Genomic DNA, 26381 nt, shown 5'->3' with positions numbered 1-26381 from the left:
GCGGCTGGGTGGGGGTTTTATGGGTCCTCCCACGTATGCAAGTAGACACAGTAGAGAGACTCCTGTCTCTGGAGAAAAGTTTGGAGTGACTGGCACAGACTGCAACTCTGCAACTCTGCAACTCTGCAACTCTGCAACTCTGCAACTCTGCAACTCTGCAACTCTGCGGCCGCTCCGCGGCTGGGTGGGGGTTTTATGGGTCCTCCCACGTATGCAAGTAGACACAGTAGAGAGACTCCTGTCTCTGGAGAAAAGTTTGGAGTGACTGCCACAGACCGCAACTCTGCAGCCAACTCCGCGGCCGCTCCGCGGCTGGGTGGGGGTTTTATGGGTCCTCCCACGTATGCAAGTAGACACAGTAGAGAGACTCCTGTCTCTGGAGAAAAGTTTGGAGTGACTGCCACAGACTTGCAACTCTGCAGCCAACTCCGCGCAGTATTTATTTATGTGTAAAAATCAGTAAAAACTGAAAACCAGAAGCCTTACTTACAAGATGTAGAAAGACGATTACTGACCATCTGCTTAGAACCACATGCTTTGCATAGGCAGCCATGAAATGGCTGGCTCAGAGTATTGCATCTTATAGAGTGCCAACAGGAGCATTCCAGTCACACTATCCTTATCCTACATGTACAGGAACCCTTGACCCTTCACGTGACATATTAGTACTGGGGTGTAAAAGGGTAACGTAGCCAGACAACACCATGGGTTAAGTTCATAAACCATTAATACGTGAATTTTGGGGCGCAAAGTTCCGATCGTGCCTTACATACATTTAAAAGCGTATTCACATTCTTCCAGGCCTGGAGCTGCCAATCCCCCTCTCCATGAAAGGTCATGAAACAAGCACCTTGTGTGTGGGGGGGCGTGGGGGGAGGAGGGGAGGGAACGAGGAGGATCTGAAATCTGACATGTCTGTCGCATACCCAAATCCGAGGTGGCTAGAGGTTTTTCTGCTGTACCTGGATTACTGCATTCGCTTCGTTACATGTCATATTATGGAGATCCTGTTAGAAGCCAGATTCGTCTCTCTTCTATGCACTTTAATAATTGCAATGCTTTCTCCAAAATACTCAGTTTATCAACCTCAAAAAGAGGAATGGCTGAGGGGAGAGCTTAACCCACATGCTAGCGCCCAGGACAGATCTTTTTAAGTTTTACGTGTTCATAGTTTTGGTGTTGCTTTATTTAAGTGCATATGGTTGAATTTCAACCTTTTACACAAATCAAACCAACATAATACATTATCAGGAAAACTCAATATCCATACAATCAATTTTTGTAAATCACTCAAGATAAAAAAAAAAAACCTGCTTTGTTTCCTACATCATATCTAAAATAGTTCATGCTTTAATGTGCATCTTAAAATTCACAAGCTAAAATGATCTAATGCATGGCAATCTAAAAAGAACTATATCAATACATTATAATTCGAATAAAATATGTTTTTGATAAACAAATCTAAGACTTTTGTAAAATAAAAAGAGCGTCACGAGGAACTCGGAAGTCAAATCACAGAACTTTGTGGTCTAATTACATACTAGCTCTGAGCCAAACATGATACGCAGCGGAAACCATCACATATGATTCTGCTGCAAAGATCATGCTCCAAAATTGGCCCAAATCATGTGTGTCAAAATTCACATGGGCTTTAGCACAACAAGCTGCCAATAAAGGGCAATGCATCAAGATATGGTGTGCATTTCAATTTATAGCCGGCAAAGGCGCTCCTCCAACGGAATCCCCTGCCAAGCATCCCTATTGGCACCCAAATACATAACACAATGAATCAGGGCAGGCGTTTGCCACTTTATTGGATATTGCCGCGGGCTCTGCCTAAATCCCCCCTCCCACCGATGAGTATACTATACTGTATATATTTACACCTTTTCTCAAGGGACGCCAAGGTAAGTACATGATCATGGTCCCGACTCCTGCAAGGAAGTCGGTTTAGAAAAACCAGAACATCATTTTCTGTGCTACATGATGAAAGATTTCCTGGCAGTGCGCCAGGACCATACGATCCAGCTCTCTAAACCCTGTGCTATGGGAGTAGCGCATGGCATGGACCGTAGTACAGTGCAATAAAAATGTATAAGTGCTCCCCCTGCCCCCAAACTTTATATTCACCCAAAGATTACTGGGGCAATAAAGACTGGAGACCTAGTTCCAATCTGATGACTTCCACCGGGACTGAGCCAGGCATGGCCAATAGGTACCATAGAACTTTAGCCCCCAACTTAGGAAGCCAGCAGATTGCCCTTTTTGAAAGGACCTCCAGAACATACAATATGCCCGGCACTATTGCTGTCATATATGCCGCCAGCTTTTCCTCCACAGAACGACCGCCCAAGTATACATTTTTTTCCAAATGGCCAACCATTTGGCCCAGGCTTTCTGGACAACTATATCGTATAATATACGAAAAGGAGAGAACAGCCTTAACCTGAATGCCCAGATACCTATATGGGTCAGCATGGGCCAATTTAGTGGTACCCAGCTGCCAACTAAATGCAGCTCCTCCATATGCATTCTTTCCGATTTGTCAATGTGCATATGTGTTAATGTGCTGCAAGTACTCAGTGCTGGCAGGGTTACTGCTTCGTGGTCTGTTACCAGCTTACATAGCAAGTAAAGTGTGCAACTACGAACATTTTTCTGTGTGCAAAGATTTCCATCCCCAGAACATCTGCATATTGTACCAATACTACTCTTTGAGGTGCCATACAATGCCACAATCAGGCTGGCGCTACTCATCTGGATAAAATGCCATCTCTCTAAGGGGCCAAGTATTTGGATATAGTGTTTGAAACGGTGTATCACGCCAGGTCTCTGGGAATAGTGCCAGTCTGAGATACCATGTATCAGCATTTAGTATTACCTTGTTTCGTGTTACTACTCTCCACCCTAATACTAATGTATGTAAATATGTCCTATGTAAAGCGCTTTAGATTAACAAAACAAATATCTGCTGTACTGCATAGGTCAGGGTCCGGGTAAAGGATCACCTCTCTGAGTGGGTGGCATATTGTCTTTCTCTGTGATGCCAACGTGACTGTGTCTATGGGCTGCTATGAGTCTAGGTATAGTCCCACCTCTAAGGTGCCCTTGTTTCCATATAGGCCTTCACCTGTGTAAGGTACAATATGTCTGGGTGGAATGCGAGTGTCCACCTGGGTACAGTGCCCCCACTTTCCAGTGCCATATGTCTGGAAATGATGTCAAATGAATGTTTGAAAACGATTCCAATAGATTTAGTACCACAGCAAGCACGTGGTGTACTTCCCATGCAGAACCAAATGCGGAAATCGTAAGCAGTATGAAAAGTAGGCTACTTTTTACTGGAATATGGGCAAGTGTTGGTATGGTAAATGTTTATTTGTAAAGCGCCTATACACAAGGCAAGTGTTGCAAAGCGCTCAAAAGAGGGAGGGAACAAGGGGAGGAAAACAGTCAGAGCCCTGGAATTTCTGAATGATACAAGTCGGCCCAGGTAGAGTAGGTGCATAAATGCAATTAACAGTGTAGATTACAGCAAATAGGTTGGAAGACGATTCTGCAGTTTTTCCAAGAGCTTAGAGGCGCGACCATGCAGGAGGGGAGACAGGGAAGAAAAGACAGACAATCTTCAAAGCATGGTACGTTCAGATCGTGCAAGTGCACAGACAGTACAGGGGAAGGGTGGGGGGGGGGGACAAGTGCAGGGGGGTAAACCAAGTGCCCCCAGTTAGTCAGGAACTGGTTAAGTGCTGAGGGAAGCCATTTTCATGGGTCATTAACCAAGTGCAGTAGCAATGAGGCAAGTGAGTCCTGAGGCGAGTGCTGGAGGACCAGCGAGAGTGCCAAGGACTGTGAGACTCCTAGGAACGCCCGACGGCCAGTCGGCATGCTGTGTTGAAAAGGAGGGAGAGAGGTATAGAGCGGAGAGAGAGGTTAGCAGGGCAGAGGGGGGGGGGGGCAGAGTAGTGTTACGGTCTAAACCAGTAGTCTTGAAACTCTGGTTCAGTTATAACTTGAGGAAGCCAGGAAAAAATATGATTAGGTCAAGGGGGAAGTGGGGTGAGGGTCTGTAAAAAATAAAAAAATAAAAAATTAATAATACCACTGGTCTAGACAAAGTCCCCAGATCAGAAAGACGGATTCGTCCAAATTCGTAGAAATCAATGTAAGTAAACGACAAGACAGCCCATCCTTGTTCGTGTGCATTTTGGGACATTTTAGATGTTTGACTCCTACCATGAAACTGAAAGCTTTTGGCTTAAATGTCTGCAGGGTAAAGAAATAAGGCTATGTTTATTGGTGCTTTGGTTTGGGGAACTGGGGGGCGTGGAAGAGTCATACAGACTACAGTATTCCCAAAAGGGGTAATTAGGCACAGCGGAAACCGAGATCTCGCAGCTGTACGGAGGCTAGGCTGTGTATGTATTCATTGTGCACTTCACCAATGAAATGATCATCCCTTCCCAGTTCATTTTATTATAGCGTGCAGTCCATGTTTTGAACTACTTCCTTCTCCGTCACATGGAGTGATTTTAGTAACAGTGTCATGTGCCCGGCAGAGCCCGTGCCAGTGCCAATTGCTCAACTCGGAGATGCTGTGTGTCAGAGAAACAATGCCCTGAATAACATGAATCTGGCTCTCTACGGGAGGTTCCATGTTTCTGGATGTAGCGCCCACCCGGGAGACCCCATGTGTTGTTTATAGACGTCCGTGGATAGTGACCTCACCTCGGGGGGGGTGGGGGGGGGGGGGTGTACAATGTGCCTGGGTACTCATCTGTAATGGCGTGGGTCTGGGAAACAATGGGCTGCTCCCCGCCCAAAACCCTTATGGAGGTCGCCTGGGCCTGTATACCGAGTTCCTTGTGACGCCTCTGTGGCTAGTGTACTCACTGGCTGGGTGCCACCGTCCAGACCCACGCGCCCGAGTTTAGGGGGCCTCCATTGTGAGGAGCACTGTGTCCTGTATTTAAACCCCCCCCCTCCCCCAACCCCCACTCCTCTCCGAGGCGCCATGTGTCTGTTCCCCCTCCACGTGAACGTTTCCTTAGATAACCCTCCTATCGCTCAGGGAGGGGCTTCCCTGAAACCAGCATTCCTGGCACAGATGCCTGGCTGGCCCGCGGCTGTCAGGGGCAGGCCCTGCCATGGAGATGTTAATGTCTTCGAGTGGATAAAGGCCCAAGCGGTGGGGGTGGGTGACCCCCTGCGGGGGCTCATTCACTCCAGGTTCCTGTCATAAAGACATTAAGGAGTGAAGGGCCAGTGTCCTGTCCAGTAACCACTTCCTGCTGCTCTCAGTCACTTATGTAAATGAGTGGGTGGGGGTGTGGAGGATGCTCTGAAGCAGATGGTGTGGGCATTGTCACAGCGAACTGCAGAGGGGATTGCCCTACGCGGTGTCCCCCTCCCCCAAGAGCCCCGGCAGATGTGTCCATCAATCCGACTGTCCAGTTCCTGCAGGTTAGGGGCTGTCACCGCCAAGCCCATACATCCTGAAAACTGCGTATGATGGGGAGTGAATACGGGCCCAAGATGTAGGGCCGTCACTGCCCCTCAGTCACCGAGCCATTTCCTACAGCATCTGTACTATTCCAGTCAGTGGTCAAGTCCTACAAATTAAAGCGGTGGGGGAACACAATGGGATGTGACGTTGCCAGAAATTACCATATCAAGGTGAAATTGGCTTTGCATAACCACCCAAATTGCACAGGACGAATGGCCTCTGCCTTTCATAAAATCAACACAAACAAAAAACCAAGAGAGGATATTCAAGGTGTGCACGTTTTAAACTCCAAGAACCAATACATATGTTTTCCCTGGAACATGCAGTACCGAATTTAGACATTTCACCTTTAGTTGCGAGTAATTTTCCATCAGGTTACATATGTGCAGCGGTGAAGGGTCCGGCTTGGAAACCGGACCACTCCAGTTGCATCCCGAGGTCGGCTTTAATTCATAAATTCAAAGAGGACATTCAATGTTTATCATTTTCGGGAGGGGTGGGGGGCTGAGTCCACCCCCAGAAAAAAGTGGGTGGACTACGCCCACCCGCGTGTACCCTCGAGACTTGAGCCCTGATTGCAGTTCCTGCCTGGGACTCCCCTCACATAATCACATGCTCCATGATATGCTGGCACGGCAAGGCAGCTCAGTGCGATAAGCAGGTGCGCTGGAGATCTCTGTAGTCATAGGGCCTCATTCTGACTTGGGCGTTAAGGGATAACAGTCACCGGTAAGGAGACCGGTGCCGTTAAACCCTTACCACACAATACCGAGGTCCCTTAGCGGGAGCCGCAAAGAACGTGTGGTCTGACCACACGTTCTTTACGGGTCCCGCTAAGGGACCAAGGCGCTAATTACGGGCCTGCTATTCGCGGTCCCGTAATTAGCGCCTTCCCCATTCCCATTGAGTCCTATAGGGGCTCAAATGGGAATGGTTGGTTGGGGACTTACCGGGTCCGCACAGGTCGGAATGTCCCGGTAAGTCCCCATTGAACCAGACTGGACCCAGACCCAGTTTTGGGGGCAGCCATGGCGCTACTTCCAAACTCGGAATGTGGCCCACAGACTTGAACGTCGGCACAAGGAGTTAAATCTTCAGCCCTCCGAGGTTGATAAATTAAGTATCTTTAAATCGGGCAACCCCATTCTACAGATCTTAGAGGAAAGAGGAATTCAGCATGAAGTTCTAGGCGGGTAATGATATAGTGGCTGCCTTGACAACGTGCAGTGTAACCCCAGCTTTGGTGTGCAAGCGAATATGATGTGAACAAGGGTGGGGAGCCGGGGCATCTCATAAATATTAAAAATCACTCAAACTGCATGCTTCACGCTAAAAAGCAGGGGCCAGTAACCTGTGAGGCAAGGGGGACAGGAAGGGAGAGAGGCAGGACAGTGGCTGGGAGATCACCAGCCAGTGTTAGGGAAGGAAGCACAACACCTCGCCCCCACAACCTCTCAGACTACTGGAGGCAGGATGAGGGCCCAGGTGGGGGAACACCAAAAGGATAGCAAGGAAATCACAGGTATGATATGATATAGCATTTACAACGCACCTATACACAAGTGTTTCAAGGCGCGAGAACATAATTGGGACCATTGGTTGAAAGCTTTTATCATTTTAGCAACAGTGATATTGGAAAAAACACCAGAGGATGGGGCAAAATGAATGGCCCACATAGATTAAATCAGATAGGTAAAAGAGGCTTATGAGGGAGAAACTTGGAATGCATACAATGAAAGATTTAGGAGGGCAATGTCAGAGCGGCCAGAGATAGGGACTAGGTACAAAATTACTTATATTTAATTAATGGGAAGCCACCAGGTGGCAGGGGGAAAATAAAACCGAGGCACAAACTAAAAACAACTGGGAACAGCAATAAGGTCACTGAGACGGACAATCAAAGCAAGGGTGAACAGCCCTTTCGGAAAAAGAAGCCATGGCGGGGGCTAGGTCCAATACCAGCAGCCAATAGAATAGAAAAACCCAAAACACCAACAGAAATAACACCACCTGTTGGAATTTTGAAAAACAGTATTGTGCCTGGGGCAAATAGTGCAGATACATACACAATTGTACAAAATGTGTGGGGGGAGGGGGGGCATCCCAGCAACGGGTGCATCCGCCTACCCAACAAGGGACCTAAGAAGGAGCACCAATAGGGTAGGAGAGAAAAAAAAACATAGGCAAAACAGGGAAATCCCCAATCAACGTGGGGGGGCTTTAAGGCAGCACTGGCTGCATATCCAGACAAAAACATCATATAATTGAGGGGGCTTTAAAGAGGGTTTCTACATCCCCTTTAAGGGAATAGGGTCATCCAAAATCCCAAACAACCTAAAGTCAGCGAGGGAAAATCCCAGGATTATGAGAGAGACGAAATTGAGAAAGAGTTGAAATTAGGCAGAATTGGGGGACCATCGGAGCAAATGCCTTTCAAAAAATACATATGCTCCCCGCTGGGACTGGTGCCCAAGAAAGAACCGGGAAAAATGAGAATGGCAGGTCATCTATCATACCCACAAGAGCAGTCGGCAAATGATGGAATCCCAGAAACGGAAACAGCAATAACACACACGCATTTCCAAGATGCACTCAGACCAGTCAAGAAATGCGAGAAAGGGGCTCTAATGGCCAAACTGGATATCAAGTCAGCTTTCAGACTTACAAGTGCGCCCAAAATCCCAAGCCCTGGTTAGGTTTCACTTTTGAAGAAAAATGTTATGCGGACAGGTGCTTAACTATGGGATGCGCAGTATCATGCGCCCTATTTGAACAATTTAGCTCATTCTTTCAATGGGCTTTTGTAAAACAATTACCAGAAACACAGGTAGTGCATTACCTGGATGATTTCATGTTGACATGGCATCCAGGGATGGAGGAATGCCAGAATGCCTAACAGTAATGATAGAAATGGCAGCACAATGCCCAAAGAAAAAACGTCCAAACCAGCGACAAGCAATCATTTTCTTAGGTATAGAAATAAACTGCGGTGCTGGGGTCTGCAGGATACCACGCAGGTAGATGGAGGAGCTACTAGAAAATAAATCAGGTGTCTAAGTAAAAAGGGAAAAAGCACAGTGGGAGAAATACAATTTGTTGCAGGGAGTTTAAATTTTGCAGCCAGGGTAATACCAAAGCGGAAGACATTTGCATGAAGCCTGGAACTAAGGGCAAGAGGCTGCCAAAAACCACATTTGCACATTAGGCTGGGAGAAGAAGTTAAAAAGGACTTACTAATATGGGTGGATTTCCTCACAAATTTCAACGGTACAACACTATGGCAAATTGAACACATGCGATAGACGAGTGCTTTTTACCGATGTAGCTGGGACCAAAGATTTTGGGGCCATTCTCGGAACCAATTGGTTCACGGGAGAACGGCCAGACACATGGCATAAGGCAGGCTGGACCAGAAACACACTTCTTGAAATCATACCAATCTTGCTGGCACTACGCATCTGGTGCGGGGAATGGCAAACAGAGCTGACCGCTTGGTCAGTCAACATGGCTGTGGTGGGAATTATGAATAGAAGGATCACCAATTGTCAACTAGTTTTACAAGTTTTAAGAACTATAACCAAGATCACACTGTTTGGAAACATTGTTGTAAGAGTGAAACACATCGCAGGAGTGGGTAATAACATTGCAGATGCATTATCTCATTTTCAGTGGACCCATTTTCGCCAAATGGCCCCAAATGCCCAGAAAGATGTGAAATATTCCAAAGAACTGCTGGGATATTCTGACAAACAGATGGCGTCATCTCCTTCTAAAAAGTGCTCTTTTTCTGTGTTGCCATTAAAGATTGTGAGAATTTTAAACAGTATATCTTCACCGAATTGTTTTGTAGAGATTAGTGCAATTGTGTACCACAACAGTAGTGGCTGTAAAATTGTTTGATTTTCTTTTTCCATTAAATAATAAATTATTAAAAAGCTTATTGATACACACCGCTCTGATTCCTGGTCCATTGTGATCTGGGGTCTTTGTGGAGTTTGGGTGCGAGATGGGCTGGGGGCCTACTCAAAACAAAAGAATCTGTGACTTATTAAAAATAAAAAGCGCTTTATTGTTTGTCACCTAAATTGTTGGGGAAGGAGTCCCTGGCTGGAGTGTGTCGTGTAATAAAACTGACACCTCAGGCACAGGTGAATGCAGGCGGGTACTGCCAACAAAAACAGACCCTGGAACAGGGTTGCTTTTAGACCTGGCCAAGAGGGCACTGGCGAACACCACCACAACACAATATGTTAAATATCTGAAAACGGCACTGAATGTTACAGTTTTAGCACATGTTGAGTTGATAACGACTAAAGATAAACACATTTTTGGTGTGGGCTTACAAGCCACGGGTAAAAAAAAAAAAATAATGGGCAAAAAGGCATCTGACAGCAGTGGCTTATTTTGCCAAGATACACGGAGGGTCGGAACCGACTCAGAGTGCTTTAATTCCATATTCCCTTAAAGGCGGGGGAAAATTGGAAGGGCCGCATAAAGATATAAGGCGCCCTTTAGATTTTCAGAAGTTAACAATTTTGACTGGTCTGTTGGAAGCGATATGCTCACGTCCCTTTCGAGTCATTATTTAAAACAGCTTTTTCCTTAGCATATTGGGGCTTTCAGGGTGAGCAAGCTCATAGCATCAAGCACGAAAGCCAGCAATGGTTTGGGGCTGATGGACATAAGGGTAAGGGCAGACATCACCACGATTGAAGTCCAGAAATCCAAGACAGAATGCAAGAGGGAGAGAAATATCTACTGCATGGAGGATGCCAATAGTTGCCCGGTTTGCACCACCAACAAATATGTCCAGCGTCCGCTGGTAGGGGGCCGGTTTTTGATTCATAGGGACTCATCCGCCCTAAGCCATTTACAATTCAAAGCGGTACTGATGGAAGCCATAGGGAAAGCCGGGTGGGAGAACAAGTAAAACCATTAGAGGGATGGAAATCTGAATGTTACAAACAGTACATTGAATTTTTCTTCAAACAGATCTCAACGCTCCCCTCAAATCAGCCTGGCTATAAGGGCATTCCTTCATGTTCAGAACAGGGAGATGGTCATAGGAAACCAAGGAGGAACACCCTTCCAAAACACCATCACCTCATGGTGGGGGTACAGGGGGCTAACATGACCAGAAATTCATGACAGGCTGGTGGATCTGGTAGGGACCCACCCGAGTTCCTGATGTACATCTGGGGGGCAAACTATTTAGTCACAATGCAGAGAAAGCAATTATTGGCAGACACATGCTCTTCCCTAGCGGGCAAAGCCCACAACTGGAAAAATACAGACTTTTATTCAGCAATTCTCCCCAGAAAAACATGGTTAGAGGCAAACTCTTATAAAGCCATCGATATAGCCAGGAAGACATTTAACAGAGTAAAGAAATTTTGACAAGCAGAGGGCTTAATTTCATCAAGTATAGTGCATTCTCCCTAGCAAACTCAGAGCTTTTTCACAGGGATGGGACGCACCTGTTCGAAAAAAGGGATGGAACATTTATATAGGGAAATAAAGGACAATTTGCCGGTAAGAGGATGTCTGTAGCAACTTTTGGGGGAACCTGGAAGGCCGGTAACCCATCCAGGTGTGGTGGCACGGGCCAGAGGGCGTAACCTTGTGCCCAAAAGTATACATTATGTAATATGACAATGATTATGTTTTGTGTATTACGTAATGTGCAATAAAACAAAAAAACACAGCCCTTTATTGCCAACACTTACGCAATGTGTCACGTGGTACATGGAGGATGATGGGGTCAGTCACTAACCTCTTGGGTCCACCGGTTATAGACAGTGCTGTGGAGGGGGGCCAGTAACCTGTGGGGCAAGGGGACAGGAAGGGAGAGGGGCAGGACAATGGCTGGTAGATCACCAGCCAATGTTGGGGAAGGAAGCATAGCACCTCTCTCTATCACCACCTGAGACTCTTGGAGCCAGGCAGGATGAGGGCCCAGGTGGGGAACACCAAAGGACAAAACAATAAAGAGTTGCGAAGCACTAGGGCAGGGGGGGAAGCAGGAAATACCCAGGTAGGGAGAATGCAGGCCTCCAAGAGGCTAAATGGCGTCAGCGCCAGCTGGCCGGGGCTGGACAAAGCCCCAACACAGGCAGACAGAGGCGGGGGGGGGGTCCCTGGCCAATATAAGGAGCTGCAGGAGCAGCCAGAGAAGCACATTCGGTTCGTTACTCCGCACGGAGCACCAAACAAATATCCTGCATACGCAGTTTACTTTTTCTTTTCCTACCAAAGGACCCTCCCACCCAAGAAAAAGGGAGAAAAGAAGGGAAAGAGATGCAGAGCAACGTACGGGGCCCACATCGTTGTGGGAAGAAGGCGGCGGCACGGGCCAAAGGGCGTCATCTCGGGACCTTGTGCCCAAAAGTTTACATTATGTAATATGACAATGATTATGTTTTGTGTATTACATAATGTGCAACAAAAAACCCACACCCTTTAATTGCCAACACTTACGCAACGTGTCATGTATGGGATGCTGTAATCCAATGAGGCACAAACTCACTGTAGTGCTGGAAACCATGCACAATGTCTCAATGCACCTCAGTTCAGACCTTCAACACCCACTGCAATACAGCATCCACCCAGCAATCGGAGACAATGATGCTCCCTCTCCTTCAACCTCCTTGTCTCGGGAGGATAGCTCAGGGGCAACGTGCTCACCTTGGAAGCAAGACGACAACAGAGCAACACAGGTTCGATCCCCGGGTCCACGCTTAGAAACATCTGGATATTAAGTGCTTATAATTAACCCATCATATCCTCAAGCGAGATTATCCATTGGCCAATCAGAAATCACTGAGACTACTCAATTTAAGGTTGCAGTGCAATAAGCACTTGAACAGTGGCAAGACAACACGCAACATTAAAATAAATGATGTCCACGGTTCTGACAAACGATCATGATCTCTAACATCACTTCTAATATTAGGACATGTGCAGACTTGAAATCCGCTAATGCAAAGAGTAAAGGACTAGACAACAACCCTACGCCCAAGACTATGGAACCATCAGCATCAAACTCGCCCCCCACACTCCTATGATTAAGAAAATAACTCAAGACCCACCTCTTCAAGGAGTCTCTCCTCAACACAGAGGCCTTCACATCGCCCCTCGCGCCACCTGACTCGCTAGACGCCACGCGTCAACTGGTACAGCTGTACCCCTCCACCATGGCCTCTGTATCCCACCCCTGCTGTAGATCTGTTACCTCTGAAAAGCACTCCGTTATGCATGTGTACTGTTACATACTGCTATAAAGCGCTCCATTGTGTATCTGCATTGTTGTATACCTCTGTAAAGCGCTCCATTGCTTTTCGAAGCCACGTCCATGCTCAATGAATACCACAATAATAATTACTTCACTTGGTGACACTACTCGGAAAACGTATCGGTCATGTAGTTGCATTCTTAGTGCTTTTTGGTCTCCCTAGAGAGCTGAGTGAGAAGAGAGGGCGTGCAAGAGAGATGGACACAAGGGAAGGAAGGCATCCGCGAGGGGTAAGAGGGCGAGTAGAGGCATATGTAAGTTTGGCCTCTTGCATAGTGCCAATTCTACAGAATGGCCAATTCGAAGCAAGGGTTTGGCAGTGGCCAGAGAGAAACTAGGGCATTCAGCCCCCCCACCCGAGTCCATCAACCCCCTGAAAAAACGTTCAGTACTGGGCATCGCACATGGCTCAGGCAGTACGGAGTATTTCTGACCTGCAGCAGCCCCTGCCACTCCAGTCGTAGGAACCGAAAACAGTTCTGTAAAAGCACTCCGATGGGGCCAGAGCACAGAATCCCCTCCTGGAGTGTAGCATCCCTGGACAGGACAAGGTTGTAATGTGAGAAAAGGGCTGAAATGGGAATTCAATGAATGGGAGGCAACACGCCCAGCAGGACACAAAGCAGAAGTTGCAGAGCACAGAAGTCCATCAGTAGAACAGAGGACACACCAAAGTGTTCCCCAGATATCAACCACACAATATATTGGCCAACAGTAAGAGGTGACCATTGTTGCATGTCACCCCTTCTGGGGGACATGGTCCCTCCAAAGTGTGTTTCATGGTCACATGGGGTAATCATGTGACCAAAGCGAGCCACTTCCGGCTCGTCCGTCGATCCAGACCCGACTCCGCCGTGGTTTCCTTAACCATGCTGGTGCAACACCGCGTGCTGAAGGCCCAAGGACGGGGCCCAGCACGAGGACGTTGCCCCTGCCGGGCAACACTGTCCCCCTTGGGCATACTGGCAATGTGATCATGGCTGGATGGGCAGCCGCGGCCTGGGTGCCCCCAGAGCCGGGGCTGCTGTGAGCTGGGTGCCCCCAGCCCACGTCGTTACCCCCGGTGACCCGGATAAGGCACGGTGATCCCTGACCTTTGTTTGCTGCGTGATCGGAGCACCGGTGATCCATATCAGGTGATCCCGAAGACCTCTGTGGCAAGCTCCTGTGGTCCGGGAGCAGGCCACAACAACCATCACCGACATTCATACATTATATAACTGGAAACCTGCCCGGATACCCGACCCTGCTGCTGCATGTTGCAGAGGGACGACTACAGACATGGCGTCTACACAGCTTCAAGCCACCCCACACCGTCACTTTCCCTCTGCCCCAGTATCAGAGCCTACTGCTGCATCAAGGAGAGTGGGGAAGCAGATCTTTGCATTGCTTCAAATCACTTTGAGCAGCGGTGTTGCTCCTGTACAAAAGTACAGGCATGCTGTACAAGCATGCTGCTGCATGCAGCAGAGGGACGGCTGCAAACGGTCTTTGCACAGATTAAAACTAACCTGCACCATCACTGCCCGCATGCCCAGGTACTTGATCGTGCTTCTGCATATGGCAAAGGTTTGACTGCAGAAATGGAAATGACGTATTGCCATCTGTGAAGGTGTAAAATCCCTAATGTTTCTTATTTTCATTAATTATAATGATGTAGGTAATTCGGTTTCTGAAAAAGGTTTGCTAATCATAACCCCATTTCATGAACACTCCATGCCAAAATTATAGTGCAAACATGTACATTTGCTGAGATAGTCTACAGGTTCCCTCAGAACCTGCCTTGCAGCAGGACCAGGGAGGTTCAACGGTCACATGTGCATTCCTGACAGCTGTTGAACAAAGGGACAGCAGGCCGAGGTGGCTTTCTAACTGCCCTCACCCAATTCAAATTTTAATAATTGTGGAACCTAGGTAGTCTGGTGGCACATTAATCTTTAAACATAAGCCATGGCTGGTTGTGGCACGCTGACTGCTAGGTTCCCACAATTATACAGTCACAGAAATTGGTCAGAAGGCAAAGTGACAGCCTGGATCGAACACCTTCCAGCAGGCTCCTTTGATTTATCTTGAGACTCAAGACAAGAAGAATTTACTGGACCTCCGTTGGGGATACAGCCAATCCCAAAGTCCTGCCAGAGAGTTACAGACAGAAAGCACACAAGACTGAGGCAAGTTCTGCTCCCTAACCAATACCAAGTAACAGTGCAGGTAAAGTGTTGCGAGTCCAGGCCTTTCTGCTGGCTTTTGCACTGTAACTAGGAACCTGTGTACTGTTGGCAGAGAACACACCGTAGGTGCCAGTCAACTTCCTGCCATGGAAGCGCAGAACTTAAGGAATCCTCTTGTCACGGAGACCCTGGATTAGGCCTCCCTGCAACCCAGGAGCAGCTTGGACCCCGTTTTATCGCCTCATGATGTCTGCGAGCCGGCTTATACACTTAGAGACATCACAGCACCCGCACTACCACTTTCGGCACTCTCCGGACTGTTCATCCTCTCGCTGCAATTTGAGCCATCCATACGCCATCCGAGCCCATTGGTGTGGACACCATCAATCAGCCTGATCGCCGGTTTGACTTCATGGAAGCAACAGATTGCATGCCAACTTGACCCGCTGGAAGGCATTGACTCTCCCATCTCATGCATAGGCGCGACCCAACCAATTAATTGTCTTCACGTCTACTGGACGGCCGCTCTGAACTGTTTTAAGCCATCGACTCCAGCGTTGGAAGCCATCGAATCCAGCGTTGGAAACACTAACTCGACCCAATGGGAGCAAATGACTCTAAATTCCTTGACCTCAGCAAAAGCACCCATAAGCCCAGCTCGATGCTGTTAAGCACCCAAAGACACGCATTGAGGTATTTTGAAGAAACCCAGTACCTCTGGTCCGTTTAAAGGACCATAGTGACTTATGCCCCTCTTCTGTACCCGCCAAAGCACATCCATGGACAATTGACATTGCTATCAAGTCTCTTGGCTGAACCCTGCTGCTTATCAATTCAGAGAGTCCCTTTACAAGTTCTGAATTCTCTTTGTTACGTTTACAGGGTAGATTTGTATTGTTTTTAATTAGTTGATTACATTGTATGTTTTTTTCATAGAACCTTGATTGGACATACTTTTATTTTTGATCCGTTGTACTAAAACTGTTTGGGTTCCTACCACACACAAAATAGATCTGGGGAATAGCCACGCCAGGGAACAGAATGGGCCTTCAGCAGATAATGCTTAGCAAGAAGAAGTGACCCGAATGCTGCCGCCTCTGCTCTGGTCCCCATCTCACTGCGCTCCCCAATTCACGGTCAGGCACAGTAACTCCCCTGTTAAACTCCCCTCCCAAATCCATCAGATTTATTTGCCAAACGCATCCATCTTTCCTGCCCCTCCACAAAGCGCTGCCAATCCTGGCTTGTGCAATGTGTGACGTAGGGATTATGGCATCCTGCTCCACTGTCATTCGCGCTCCTCACAATCAGTGAATCGCTTCTTGTGACAAGGCCTGGAATGTGACTGGGACCCCTCCTGGCTCAGGGAAGGGGTCCTCCCAGGGTATATGTCAGAGCCAGTCCTACGCAAGAGGTGCGTTAAGGGAAGTGGGAGGGCCTCAGTTCCTGAACCACACCTCTATGTGCCTGGAGTGATGTTCTTGGTACCAATTTAGATCAGTCTACAGTACTGTGCAACATGCTGTGGGCCCAAATTCTCTGTATCGTTTCAGGACCACAAGTTCCACAATTCAGTGTAGCTCCAGGAAACTACAGAGACCCGCAAGGAACAGTCGCTTGCTCCATTACAGCCTCTGCGCTCAGAAAAGCCTGATGCCTTCAAAAAGCAGGTCAGCTACTGCAGCACTTAAAAAACGAAGCAGTGAACAGTGAACAAATGCCAGACTGGACAGACCACAGAGACTCCACTAAGTGGCACACTCAAAAAGGGGGTGGGGCTATGTGAGGGTTATATGGACTCAATGTGCCAGGATGCCCCCGTGGAAAGAGACAGCATCAGATTAGCATTAGCCACTAGAGTGGAGGAGGAACAAACGAAACAGGAAGTCACAGATATTCAAGACACGAGAGAGAAAGGCAAGATGGAAGGTGCTTGGGTGGGGTCCGTATGTATGTTAATGTTAAAGGATATGTATACCGCGCTCCATCACCACCGGAGTGGTCCCCTGGCAGATCTGAAAGGAAAGTGGGTGGGATGGATTAGTAAGGTTGAGCATGAAAAAGAGCAAGAGAGCTGTGATGTGTTGTAGCAGCCTCAGTTCGGTTAACACTGTTCGCTGGGCTTAGGTGTGCTTTTCAGTTGGTAGCGCACATGTGTTTTGCGAGGCTACGTGTGTTATGTTATGTTGTTGCAATGTAGTGAAGTGTGTGCGGTTTGTAGTGCTTTGGAGGTGTGGTTGTGTAGAGTGTGAGAAGTGTATGCAGAGGGGAGAGATTTGTTAGTGGGCTTGGTCAGTGGCATCGCTATTTAGAAGCAACGCATTCCAATCTTCACAATCCTGCCTGGATGTGACGCAATGCTAATCTTAACAATTATATCTAAATGTGTTGCAAGCTGACCTTCAACAATTCTGTCTAGATGTGACGCAATGCTAATATTCACCATTCTGTCTATATGTGACACAATGCTAATATTTCACAACTCTATCCCAACGTGGCATATACTAATATTCACATCTCTATCTCAAAGTATGAGGAGGACTGAGAGACCAAGAGGAGAAAGGAGGATCATAGTGCCGAGTTGTCTATGGAGGTGCTGGATGTTAATGCAGGTGAGGTATTGAATGTGAGAATGGTACCAAGTAGTGAAAGTGAAGCTGTGAGAGTAAGTAGAAGAAGAGGGACCAGGAGAGTAAAAGAAGATCTGAGGAGTAGAGGAAGCAGGTCAGAGAGGGGAGGAAGCAGAGACCTAGAAGGATCAGAGGCGAGGGAGAGAGGGAAGTAGGGGTGGAAAAGTTGCAAGAGACCGAGAGAGAACATAATCAACAGACACAATCTGACATCACCCAATGTGACATCTGGAAAGAATCTGTGGATTATGGAAAATCTAGTAAATCCTGGAGGGAGGAGAGTATAGAAGGGTCCTCAACTGAAGCTAGAGGAAGTCTGAGACAATAGGGGTCACTGATCTTTAGTCGTATGGAACTTTGGAGGGGGTCACTGATCGGTATGCGTATATCACTTTGGAGATGGTCAAGGATGAATGGGCTAGATGGAGGGAGCCCAAGGGGAAAGAGAAAGAGAGCACATTAAATGGCATTTTATGTTATATAACAATACAAAACTTTAATTAGCCTTGATATTCTGGGGATTACTGTAGTATTCTTGACAATTCTGAAAGCCTTTCTAGTTACCAGCAATTAGCTGCAGAGTTGCAGCACTAAAGGTCAGTGCAAAAGGTGTGATGGAGGACTGTCTGGGTGATTCTCTGCAAATAAGCAGCAGTTACCCTCTCTCCAGCCATATCTCACAAACCAAAGGTAACCAACCCGTCAGCTTCCATATGCTTAGCTTAGAACTCCCAGGATCCCTCACCACAGACTACACTCGCAAGTGTTGATGGACGTTCAAAACATAGCATGACAGGATAGCTGCTCTCTTGTTGTAGTCACACGGCCGTCTTGAACCCCTTCCCCCACAAAAAACTGCAATAGCCAGTTGCCACCCACAGACGTCTGGGAGTTCCATTACTATCTGCATTCCCATAGCCATTCTTGTCAAAGCTGGTCCAGCTCAGAAGGTGGCACAGAACCAGAGCCTCCAGTTTCCCTGGCTCAAGCGCCCACCCTCACCCTAACCTCAAATTGGAGAACTCTCGAGACTATCGTCAGAAAAAAACTCAATTCATTTCTGTTTAACTGAACTGGAACTTCGTGTGTATACACACACACACACACACACAACCTGTATATAACTAACCATGCCTCTACGTTCACAGCGCCTTGACGCCTTTGAGTTTTCGGGCGCTTTGCAAATGTAATAATTAAAATAAACAACAATATTACAGATTCCATATCAAAAGGCTAAAGATTACGGACAAAAAAAAGGGTGGTAAAGGAAACCGGATACAATTAGAGAGGAGTACTGTTAAATTGGGTAATAACACCTATTGCAGCCCTTAGGAGCGAGCATGCAACTGTTATAATGTCAAGTGTGTACGATGACCGCCAACACACACCTGAATCAGGAAGCATGCAAAACTTGCAACATACCAAGACACCACTCCTTTCATACTCCCAAATCCAACATGAAGGTCTTGGAACAGACCAAGGTGCATACCTGATGGACAAAGACATCCATTGGGGGGTCCAGACCGGCCCCATCACTGCTTGTCATGGCCAGAAAACCGAAGCCCATGCGCACGTTGAACCACTTACAAACACCCACGCCAATTGAAAGTGGGGTGTCCTCCTCGTCACCCGTCGGGTCTCCCGGCTCCTCGCCCGTCGGGTCTCCAGGCTCCTCGAGGGACTTCACACAGCCTCCTGCTGGGAAAAGGGGGAAGCGTAAGTCAGGTCTGAGGGGTGGCACACAGTCATCTATTTGTGTGCACACCTTCTTCCAGGGACCAGCCTTGTTTACTGGCAAGCCTTAAGATAGAGTAGAGGTGGCGGTATGTGATGTGATGCAGTGGTTACATTCAAGGGGTAACTGAAGGAGATGCCAAGGAGAGACCCCCGCAATTACAATATGGCGAGACCCCACCTATAGGTTAATAAGGCCTAGACCAAGGTGAGATCTCCCTCTCGCTCACACACATGGCAAGAAGTGAGCCCCAGAAAACAAAAAACAGGTCTAACTACCCACTAGTGCCAGATGCTCTCATACTGTCTAATGAACTGCAATGTTTTCAATCATGTGCCTTCCAATTTATTATACATAAGTATTCCAATGTGCACAGCATTTTGTTTGGAGAATTGTAATAATTGCCATCAACATGCGTGATTTTCAAGTGGTTTAATCCAGTCGGTAAAGTCAAAAGAACAAAAATTCTTAAAGCTAACAACTTCCTTGACGGAATATGGCTCAAAGGCAATGCATTTCGGAGCTGTGCTCCATCTTCGGGGCTATAAAGGTGTAATACACATCAAAACCACACAATAAATAGTGATAGATCCGTTTTGTACACACCCAATATGTATAAAGTTAGCCATACATGAAAAAGGACAGAATTCCTGGACATATCATTAGAATGAATGGTAGTGCCATCATAACTAGATAGTGCGTCTTCAATCACATAGGCTAATTTCTCCTCAGTGATCAACCCGGTGCATCATACCTTGTTTTCTGAGCCTTCAATAACTGTGGGTACAAATGTATTCCATAACTGGTTAACTCGGATGTGTGGGTATGTAAAAGAAGTGAGCCCCATACACATAGGACAAGGAGATGCAGTCCACTAATCATTATCTTCTCCTGCCACCAATTAGCTGGCAAAACCCAAATCATGATCTTCATTTCTTTCTTTTCCCCGACCTATCCTCTCATGTACTTCTTTCTCTGCCATGCTTTACTGGGTGGTACTTCAGTGACTTATCCTCAAAACTTGGAAGACCAAAATGCATGTTGCTCCCAGCTTCCCACATTGTGCCCTTACTCCCTCTTTGGTATCCTTTCCCTTTGACCTCAGCCCGCCATCCCTCCGGCTTGCAGCCTGGAGGTGAGGTGTGGGGTGCTCTATAATGGGGAACAAAAGCATCAACAAGTCTTTACCTGGACTGCCACAAATACCCAGTCAATATATTCAATAGCTGCCCTTGCAACTCTATTAAAAACCTTGATTGCCACTCTTTCCCTCAGTCGACTGGAATACGGCTATACCCGTTTCAAAGTAGTGAACTTGCCAACTCGCCCCATTTTCAGCCACCCACGTTCCTCTCCCAACGGTGTCCACCCTGATGGCTCTTCTTACAACATTGGTCCCTTGTCAAATTCCTCCTTGTATTCAAAGTAATTCATGTGATTGCCCACCCCTCCCCCAATTCAACCAACCAGGCTAACCCATTCTCCCTTTACTCCCCACCTTGCATCCTGCAAACCCATGGCTCAAACTGTCTGTGCCCCATCGCATCCTGCGCCGTCTCTAGATTCCATCCCTTTACACTCTTTGCTCAGCTGCATTGTAACCCCTGCCTCATAACATAGAGGCCACCACTCTCCAGCCCCAATAATCACCTCCTTATCCCCAAGGGAACAGACTTCCTTCACCAAAGTGTCCCTGCACCCCACCTCCAACCCCTGCCCTCACGTGTAGAGGTTGATCATGTGTACTATGTGCAGGATGTGTCTGAATTGTATCGGGCTTATCGTCTCAGCTTCCACATTTACCAGCCGGCTATTCTTCCGGTCCACCACCACTGCCGACGCTTTGTAAAGCAACCAGCAATGGAACGGTGCTGCAGTAAGTAACATTGTGCACCAGTGTTTGTTATATCGCCACCTCAAATAAATTACCTTCTACCGTATATAGGGCAAGGAGAAACCACCCAGCAACTTTGCCTTGCCCCCAGGACAGCAAGAAGAGCTCCCCCTAAAGGACTAGAATGTTATGTTAAAGACAACCCCCACCGCCCAACCGGTAGATTAACAGGACCTACAATAAGGAAATCCCTACACATACCACTCAGACGAGTAAACGAGATTTGCAAACCTACAAGAGAGGACAAGACTGCCAGTTACAAGGAAAAGACAGACCACAACCAATGGCATGGCAAGAAGAGATTCACTCCCTCCCTATCCATCAGCAGTGCAAGGAGAGACCCGCCCACCAAAAGGGAGAGCAACAATACCCCTCCATAGGGGGTAAAAGAGAGACTAGCATCTTCAGGGCATTAAGATATAGAATAAGGAGAAACACACGCTGGCAGGGGTTTCAAGTCTATGGGAAATTATGAGACTGGCCCACCTATAGAGCCCACTGAGACCCCCACCGCAACACCCGCAGAGCAAAGAGCGTCCGTACCCATGATAGTGCAAGGAGGGACAGGAGAGCCGCCGTCCCCCGCCCCGCCCCCCCCCCCCACCTACCCAACTAGGAGGAGCAGCATTTATATGGTACAAGTATACCCCCCACATACAGTGCAATGAAACCTAAGTAAGGAGATGTCATCCTATAGACTGCTGTGAAGCAAGGGAAGAGCCCCATTAGATCTAGAAGGCAAGGAGAACGCTCTTTATTAGTATGGTAAGGAGGGCCACTCAGATCTAAACTGTAGAGCAAAGAAAGAGCCAAACTGTGGACCCATGAGAACATTCTATCTATAGGGCAAGAAAAATAAACTATTATTAGGCGAGGGGTACACCAATGTAAAGGGCAATGTGACCGCCTACATCTGTAGAATAAAGGGAGACTCCCTGCATCTGGGAAAGGCACTTAATGAAGCCGCTCCCCCATGTCTAGAAAGGTAAGGCGATGCAGTCCCCAATCTGTAGGTCAAGGGGATACCCCTCCTTCGGACCGAAAGTACACTCCTGTGTGTAGGTCGAGAGGCACACCATGCAAGTTCGAATCGTGTTGCAGGGTCTTTCATCCTTAGGAGGTCGATAAATCAAGCACCATTCAAAACGGGATACTAATAATACCGTCATTACAGTGCTTAAAAGGTGGGGGGAGTCTGGCATGAAGCTCTATATAAGAACGCACAACTTGTAGCCCCCGTTTCTAGCCAAGGGGAGCCTAGCTCGCTGGAAACCAGCAGCTACAGGAGATACGTTTGGTTCCCCAGACCAACGGGTGGCTCACAAACATCCATGTGTTAATAGAGAAGAATTGGGACACATCTAGTACACACATGAACACAACATCCAAGCGCAGTGAGTCTCTCCTGTAGACGTTAGCGGTGTGCCGTTTACTCGCGCGTGCCTCGGCAGACGTAGCTCCTGCCTAATAAATGGCGATGCCTGACCTCCGGAGCTGGTTTTAGTTCTGACTGGTTGAATCTGAATTCCAACTCCGAAACTCGATCTATTGCGTGAAGGGGTTGCTTCTGCTTCAACTCCAGTGCAAGGAGAAGTGCAAAGTCCAAAGTGAGGCGGCAGCACCATGCTGTGCAAACGACCGTGGGTTTCAAGGCCATCCACGGAGCTTTCTGAAAAACTTAAAATGCATCCCCTGCGCCCACGCTTGCGAGGAAGGGCCTCGATGCGATCCTGATCTGAAACAGCTTTAAAAGGCATATTTGGTCATCTATTTACACGCGGAACACCCCCGTGGTTCGTTCCTTCGAAATCTTGTTTCACGTGCTGGTTTCTCTGCGTACCCATGCTGTGCGGCTCTGCTCATGTAGCTCCTGGCGAGCAGCATTGGCACCCGAGTCCCATCCAAATGCTCGCCCGCCCTTCCGTGGCACACTAAGTAAATAAGCGAGGCACCCCCTACCCAAAAAAGAACAGAAACAAACACCCCAGCCCCGTGTACCTTTGCATCCTGGGACTTGTAGTTTGATGTATGAAGGACATACGTCCCAGGATGCTCAGGGGGAAAAAGCACATGTCTATAGGAGTGCCTTGTGCCTGCCCATAGAGTGCCCTGCCAGCGGGTTGAATCAGCTTTCTAATGAGGCCAGATAAAATGAAGTTAATTTATGAAACAATAGTGCTACGAGAAAATACCCTCTTTTCTGAGCGTCCCACGTTTTCATCTTCCGCCCCCCTCTTTAGGAAGACGCCCCTGTTGCTGCCCACCCAGCAGGACACATGAACAGATACTTTGCCTGCAACACAGGAAACCCCTCATGCAATGCCCCCCCTGGACATATACACATGTGCCTTGATCCCTCCTCGGTATAGAATAGATAGGGCCCCTCCTCCTTCATGAATCTCCCAAGAAACGTGCACCAACGCTTTACCTGTTGTGCGCGCCACTCGCCTCATAACATGAGCAGAAATGCCCCACGGTGTGTACCCTTGAACGCATTAACAGGTATTACCGGACCTTCTAGCGCTTTCCCGCTTCAGCACAGGGTGCCTACAGAGAGCACAGTTCCTCTGTCCCCAAGGCCACCTGGCTGGGTCCATGCCCACCTCCTCAATTAACGGCGGGCTCACCCCACGCATTGCCTTTGCCATATGCCAAGAAACCGTCTCATCTGCATAGGAACCCAAGCAGGGCATATGGGCGGTACTCCTTAGCAATATGCCACCTCGCCCCCTCTCCACAGAGCATATCGACAGACAGTTGGACTTGACGACCCATATGTATGTGCCCCTCCCCCTCCTAGCATGGGGAGCATTACCAACGACATGGGGGTAAACCAATACCCGTTGACCCCCTTAGCAGTGTTGGGAAGCCCTAGCCCCTCACGCCCCCCCACATACACAGAGGACCCACATCACAGGGAATATGAAGCGGCCCCTGCGATACAGTTCAGGGAACCCACGCTTCTAGGCGCCTGCATAGACCCCACTGGAATTTAGTCAGGAGCCCCCCAACCCCCGTGTATTTAACAGGATTTAAAGTTTTATAGGGAGCCCCCCACCTTATGCATCTGACATGATAAATTAAGAGGCTCTTAGAATGCAATACAGGGAGACCCTGCCATTTTGTTGTGTCATGGCATATGAGGAGGCCCCTGGAATAGAGTACATGGAGCCCCCAACCCTATGCAACCGTTAGGGCATATGAGGAGGCCCCTGGGAGCAGGAGCAGGGATCCCCCACCAGTATCTCACAAAGCACACAACATACACACGAATAGTCAGTCCCCTAGAATGCCGTATAGGGTGCCCCATAGACAACATATAATGGATATTACTCTGCAGGGACCGCCACTAGGGTAAATAGCCCCCTGTACTAGTGGCCCCTCCTCTAAAGCATATGTGCAATATCCCTCAACTGAAATCATACCACCCCGGCTGTATGGAGAACATGCACATTTTGGAAACACCATCTTCCCAGGACATCCGGGCAGCGACCCCCTCTTTCCTCAGTGCAGGAAGCCCCCCTCCCCCGACCCATTTATGCCAAGGCCACAGATCCTCACCGGAGCACTGGTTGGAGACCGATCCCATTTTGGCCCTCCACAGGCTAGGGTCCGGAGCCCTCCACGGCCCGGGGTTCTCGCCCTCCACTACAGCCTAGGAGTCTCCCGGATCTCGCCCCTGCTCTCCACCCTCCACCGAAAATCCCAAACCAGTCCAGACCACAATTCCATTGATACAATGGAGGGGGGAGGGCCCAGCCCTCAAAGGATCCCAAAATTCTGGCGTACAATGGCAGGCCCCAGCCGCCTCCCCCCGCCCCTTCCCTGCACAAGCATACCCCCCTCCTGACCAAAAAGCTAAGCCCCAATCACTCCAGCGGGGAGGCGCGCCCCACACACCTCGCGGGGGCTCGGAGCGCTTCCAGGCTTCCCCTGCAATTACCTGACACCCTAAAAGCCACGAGCCCGAGCTAAAGACGTCCAGGGGCCACACACATCCTCAAAGGCACTGGATTCTCCAATAAGACCTCCTCAAATAAGACCCCCCAATACCAAATACCCCCCGAGACTCGCACCCACCCCAGGCAGTCCCTCTCAACTATCCAGCCCCCGCCCTTAGGACCAGTCACCTTCCGCCATGCTGTCCCCTGTACTCTTCGGCCCTCTTCAGCTCAGGAGCCTGCGGTAGGCGCGCCGACCAGCAGCCCCCCCATGTATATGGGGGGTCCTCATGTCCTGGGTCTTCCAGGCCTTGTGCTCTTTCTCGGTCAAAGGCACGTGACGGCGGTCCTAAGAATTATCTCACATTCCAGGGATTTTGGGTATCTTTGGGGTGGGGGGCCAGCCTAGCCAATCAGGGACCAGAGGCTACCTGTCAAGGCAGAAATGAATGATCCCCTCCCTGCTAGCCCCCTCCCCCATGGCTCCTTGCTTCGCTATCCAAATTGGCTGCAAGCTGACCAGCAGCCTGACGTGACCTGCCCCCACCGCCCCTCCCCCTCTTAGGCTCTGGACATGAAAGGGCACACTGCTTTTGGGCTGGGAAAGTGCTTTTTTTGCAGGAAGGCATGCTCGGTGTGGGGGGTCTTATCTTAGTGGGGAAGGGGCAGATAACAGAGCTGTGTGCTCACGTCCAGCGCCGAGCGCAACGGAGAGAGTGGCTGACTGGGCCTTAATCACAGAAGAAGCCATTAATGAGCCTTGGGTCCAGGTGACAAACCAGCTGCACAAAGAGGGTCTTTAATAATGCGTCCTGAGCCACCGCATAAGAGGGAGGCATCCGGGAGATGAGCAGCAAAAGGAGGCGGGTGGGTGATGCCACTTAAGAGAGAGAGCAAGCGAGCTCCCCCGAGCCACGCGGTGCGTGAGGAGAGATCGGCATTGTTGGCACGCGTTGGGGGCGGGGGAGGGGGGTGGGGGTTCTGGGTATAGTATCGGGGGTATGGAAATGTTAGGGAGGAGTTTATTGTGGCAGAGTCCAGATGGCGGGGTAGAGCGGACTGTGAGAGCGGAGATCATTGGGGCAAAGAGGTGGGTGTGAGGGCCGGGAGTCCTATGAGGGTGAATTCACTGGGCTGAGTAAGACGGATATCGGTGGCAACCACGCGAACGTAACACGGGTTGATTGCAAGGTGTAAATAAGGGAGCGGGCGG

The 26381-nt window shown here is 48.7% G+C and overlaps 1 protein-coding gene across 2 annotated transcripts in view; it reads right to left on the bottom strand.

Annotated features, from left to right (window-relative positions):
• The window catches only part of LIN28A (lin-28 homolog A), a 199261-nt gene extending 173667 nt beyond the window's left edge, over positions 1 to 25594 (bottom strand). The window contains exons 1-2 of one of the 2 annotated variants that reach the window (XM_069622856.1): positions 25358 to 25594; positions 19088 to 19293 (exon numbers count right to left, since the gene is read on the bottom strand). In XM_069622856.1, the coding sequence (XP_069478957.1) occupies positions 19088 to 19293; positions 25358 to 25367 (216 nt within the window). In that variant the 5' untranslated portion in view covers positions 25368 to 25594. Of the gene's footprint in view, positions 1 to 19087; positions 19294 to 24788; positions 24940 to 25357 lie in introns of those variants that run through there. The other variant, XM_069622855.1, reaches the window with a different exon arrangement.
• Positions 25595 to 26381: the final 787 nt, after the last annotated feature.

Source organism: Ambystoma mexicanum, chromosome 11, assembly GCF_040938575.1.
Source record: "Ambystoma mexicanum isolate Mex_15411 chromosome 11, UKY_AmexF1_1, whole genome shotgun sequence".
Lineage (NCBI taxonomy): Eukaryota > Metazoa > Chordata > Amphibia > Caudata > Ambystomatidae > Ambystoma > Ambystoma mexicanum.
The sequence above is the reverse complement of the archived record's forward strand: the minus strand, read 5'-3'. Positions and strand labels throughout refer to the sequence as shown.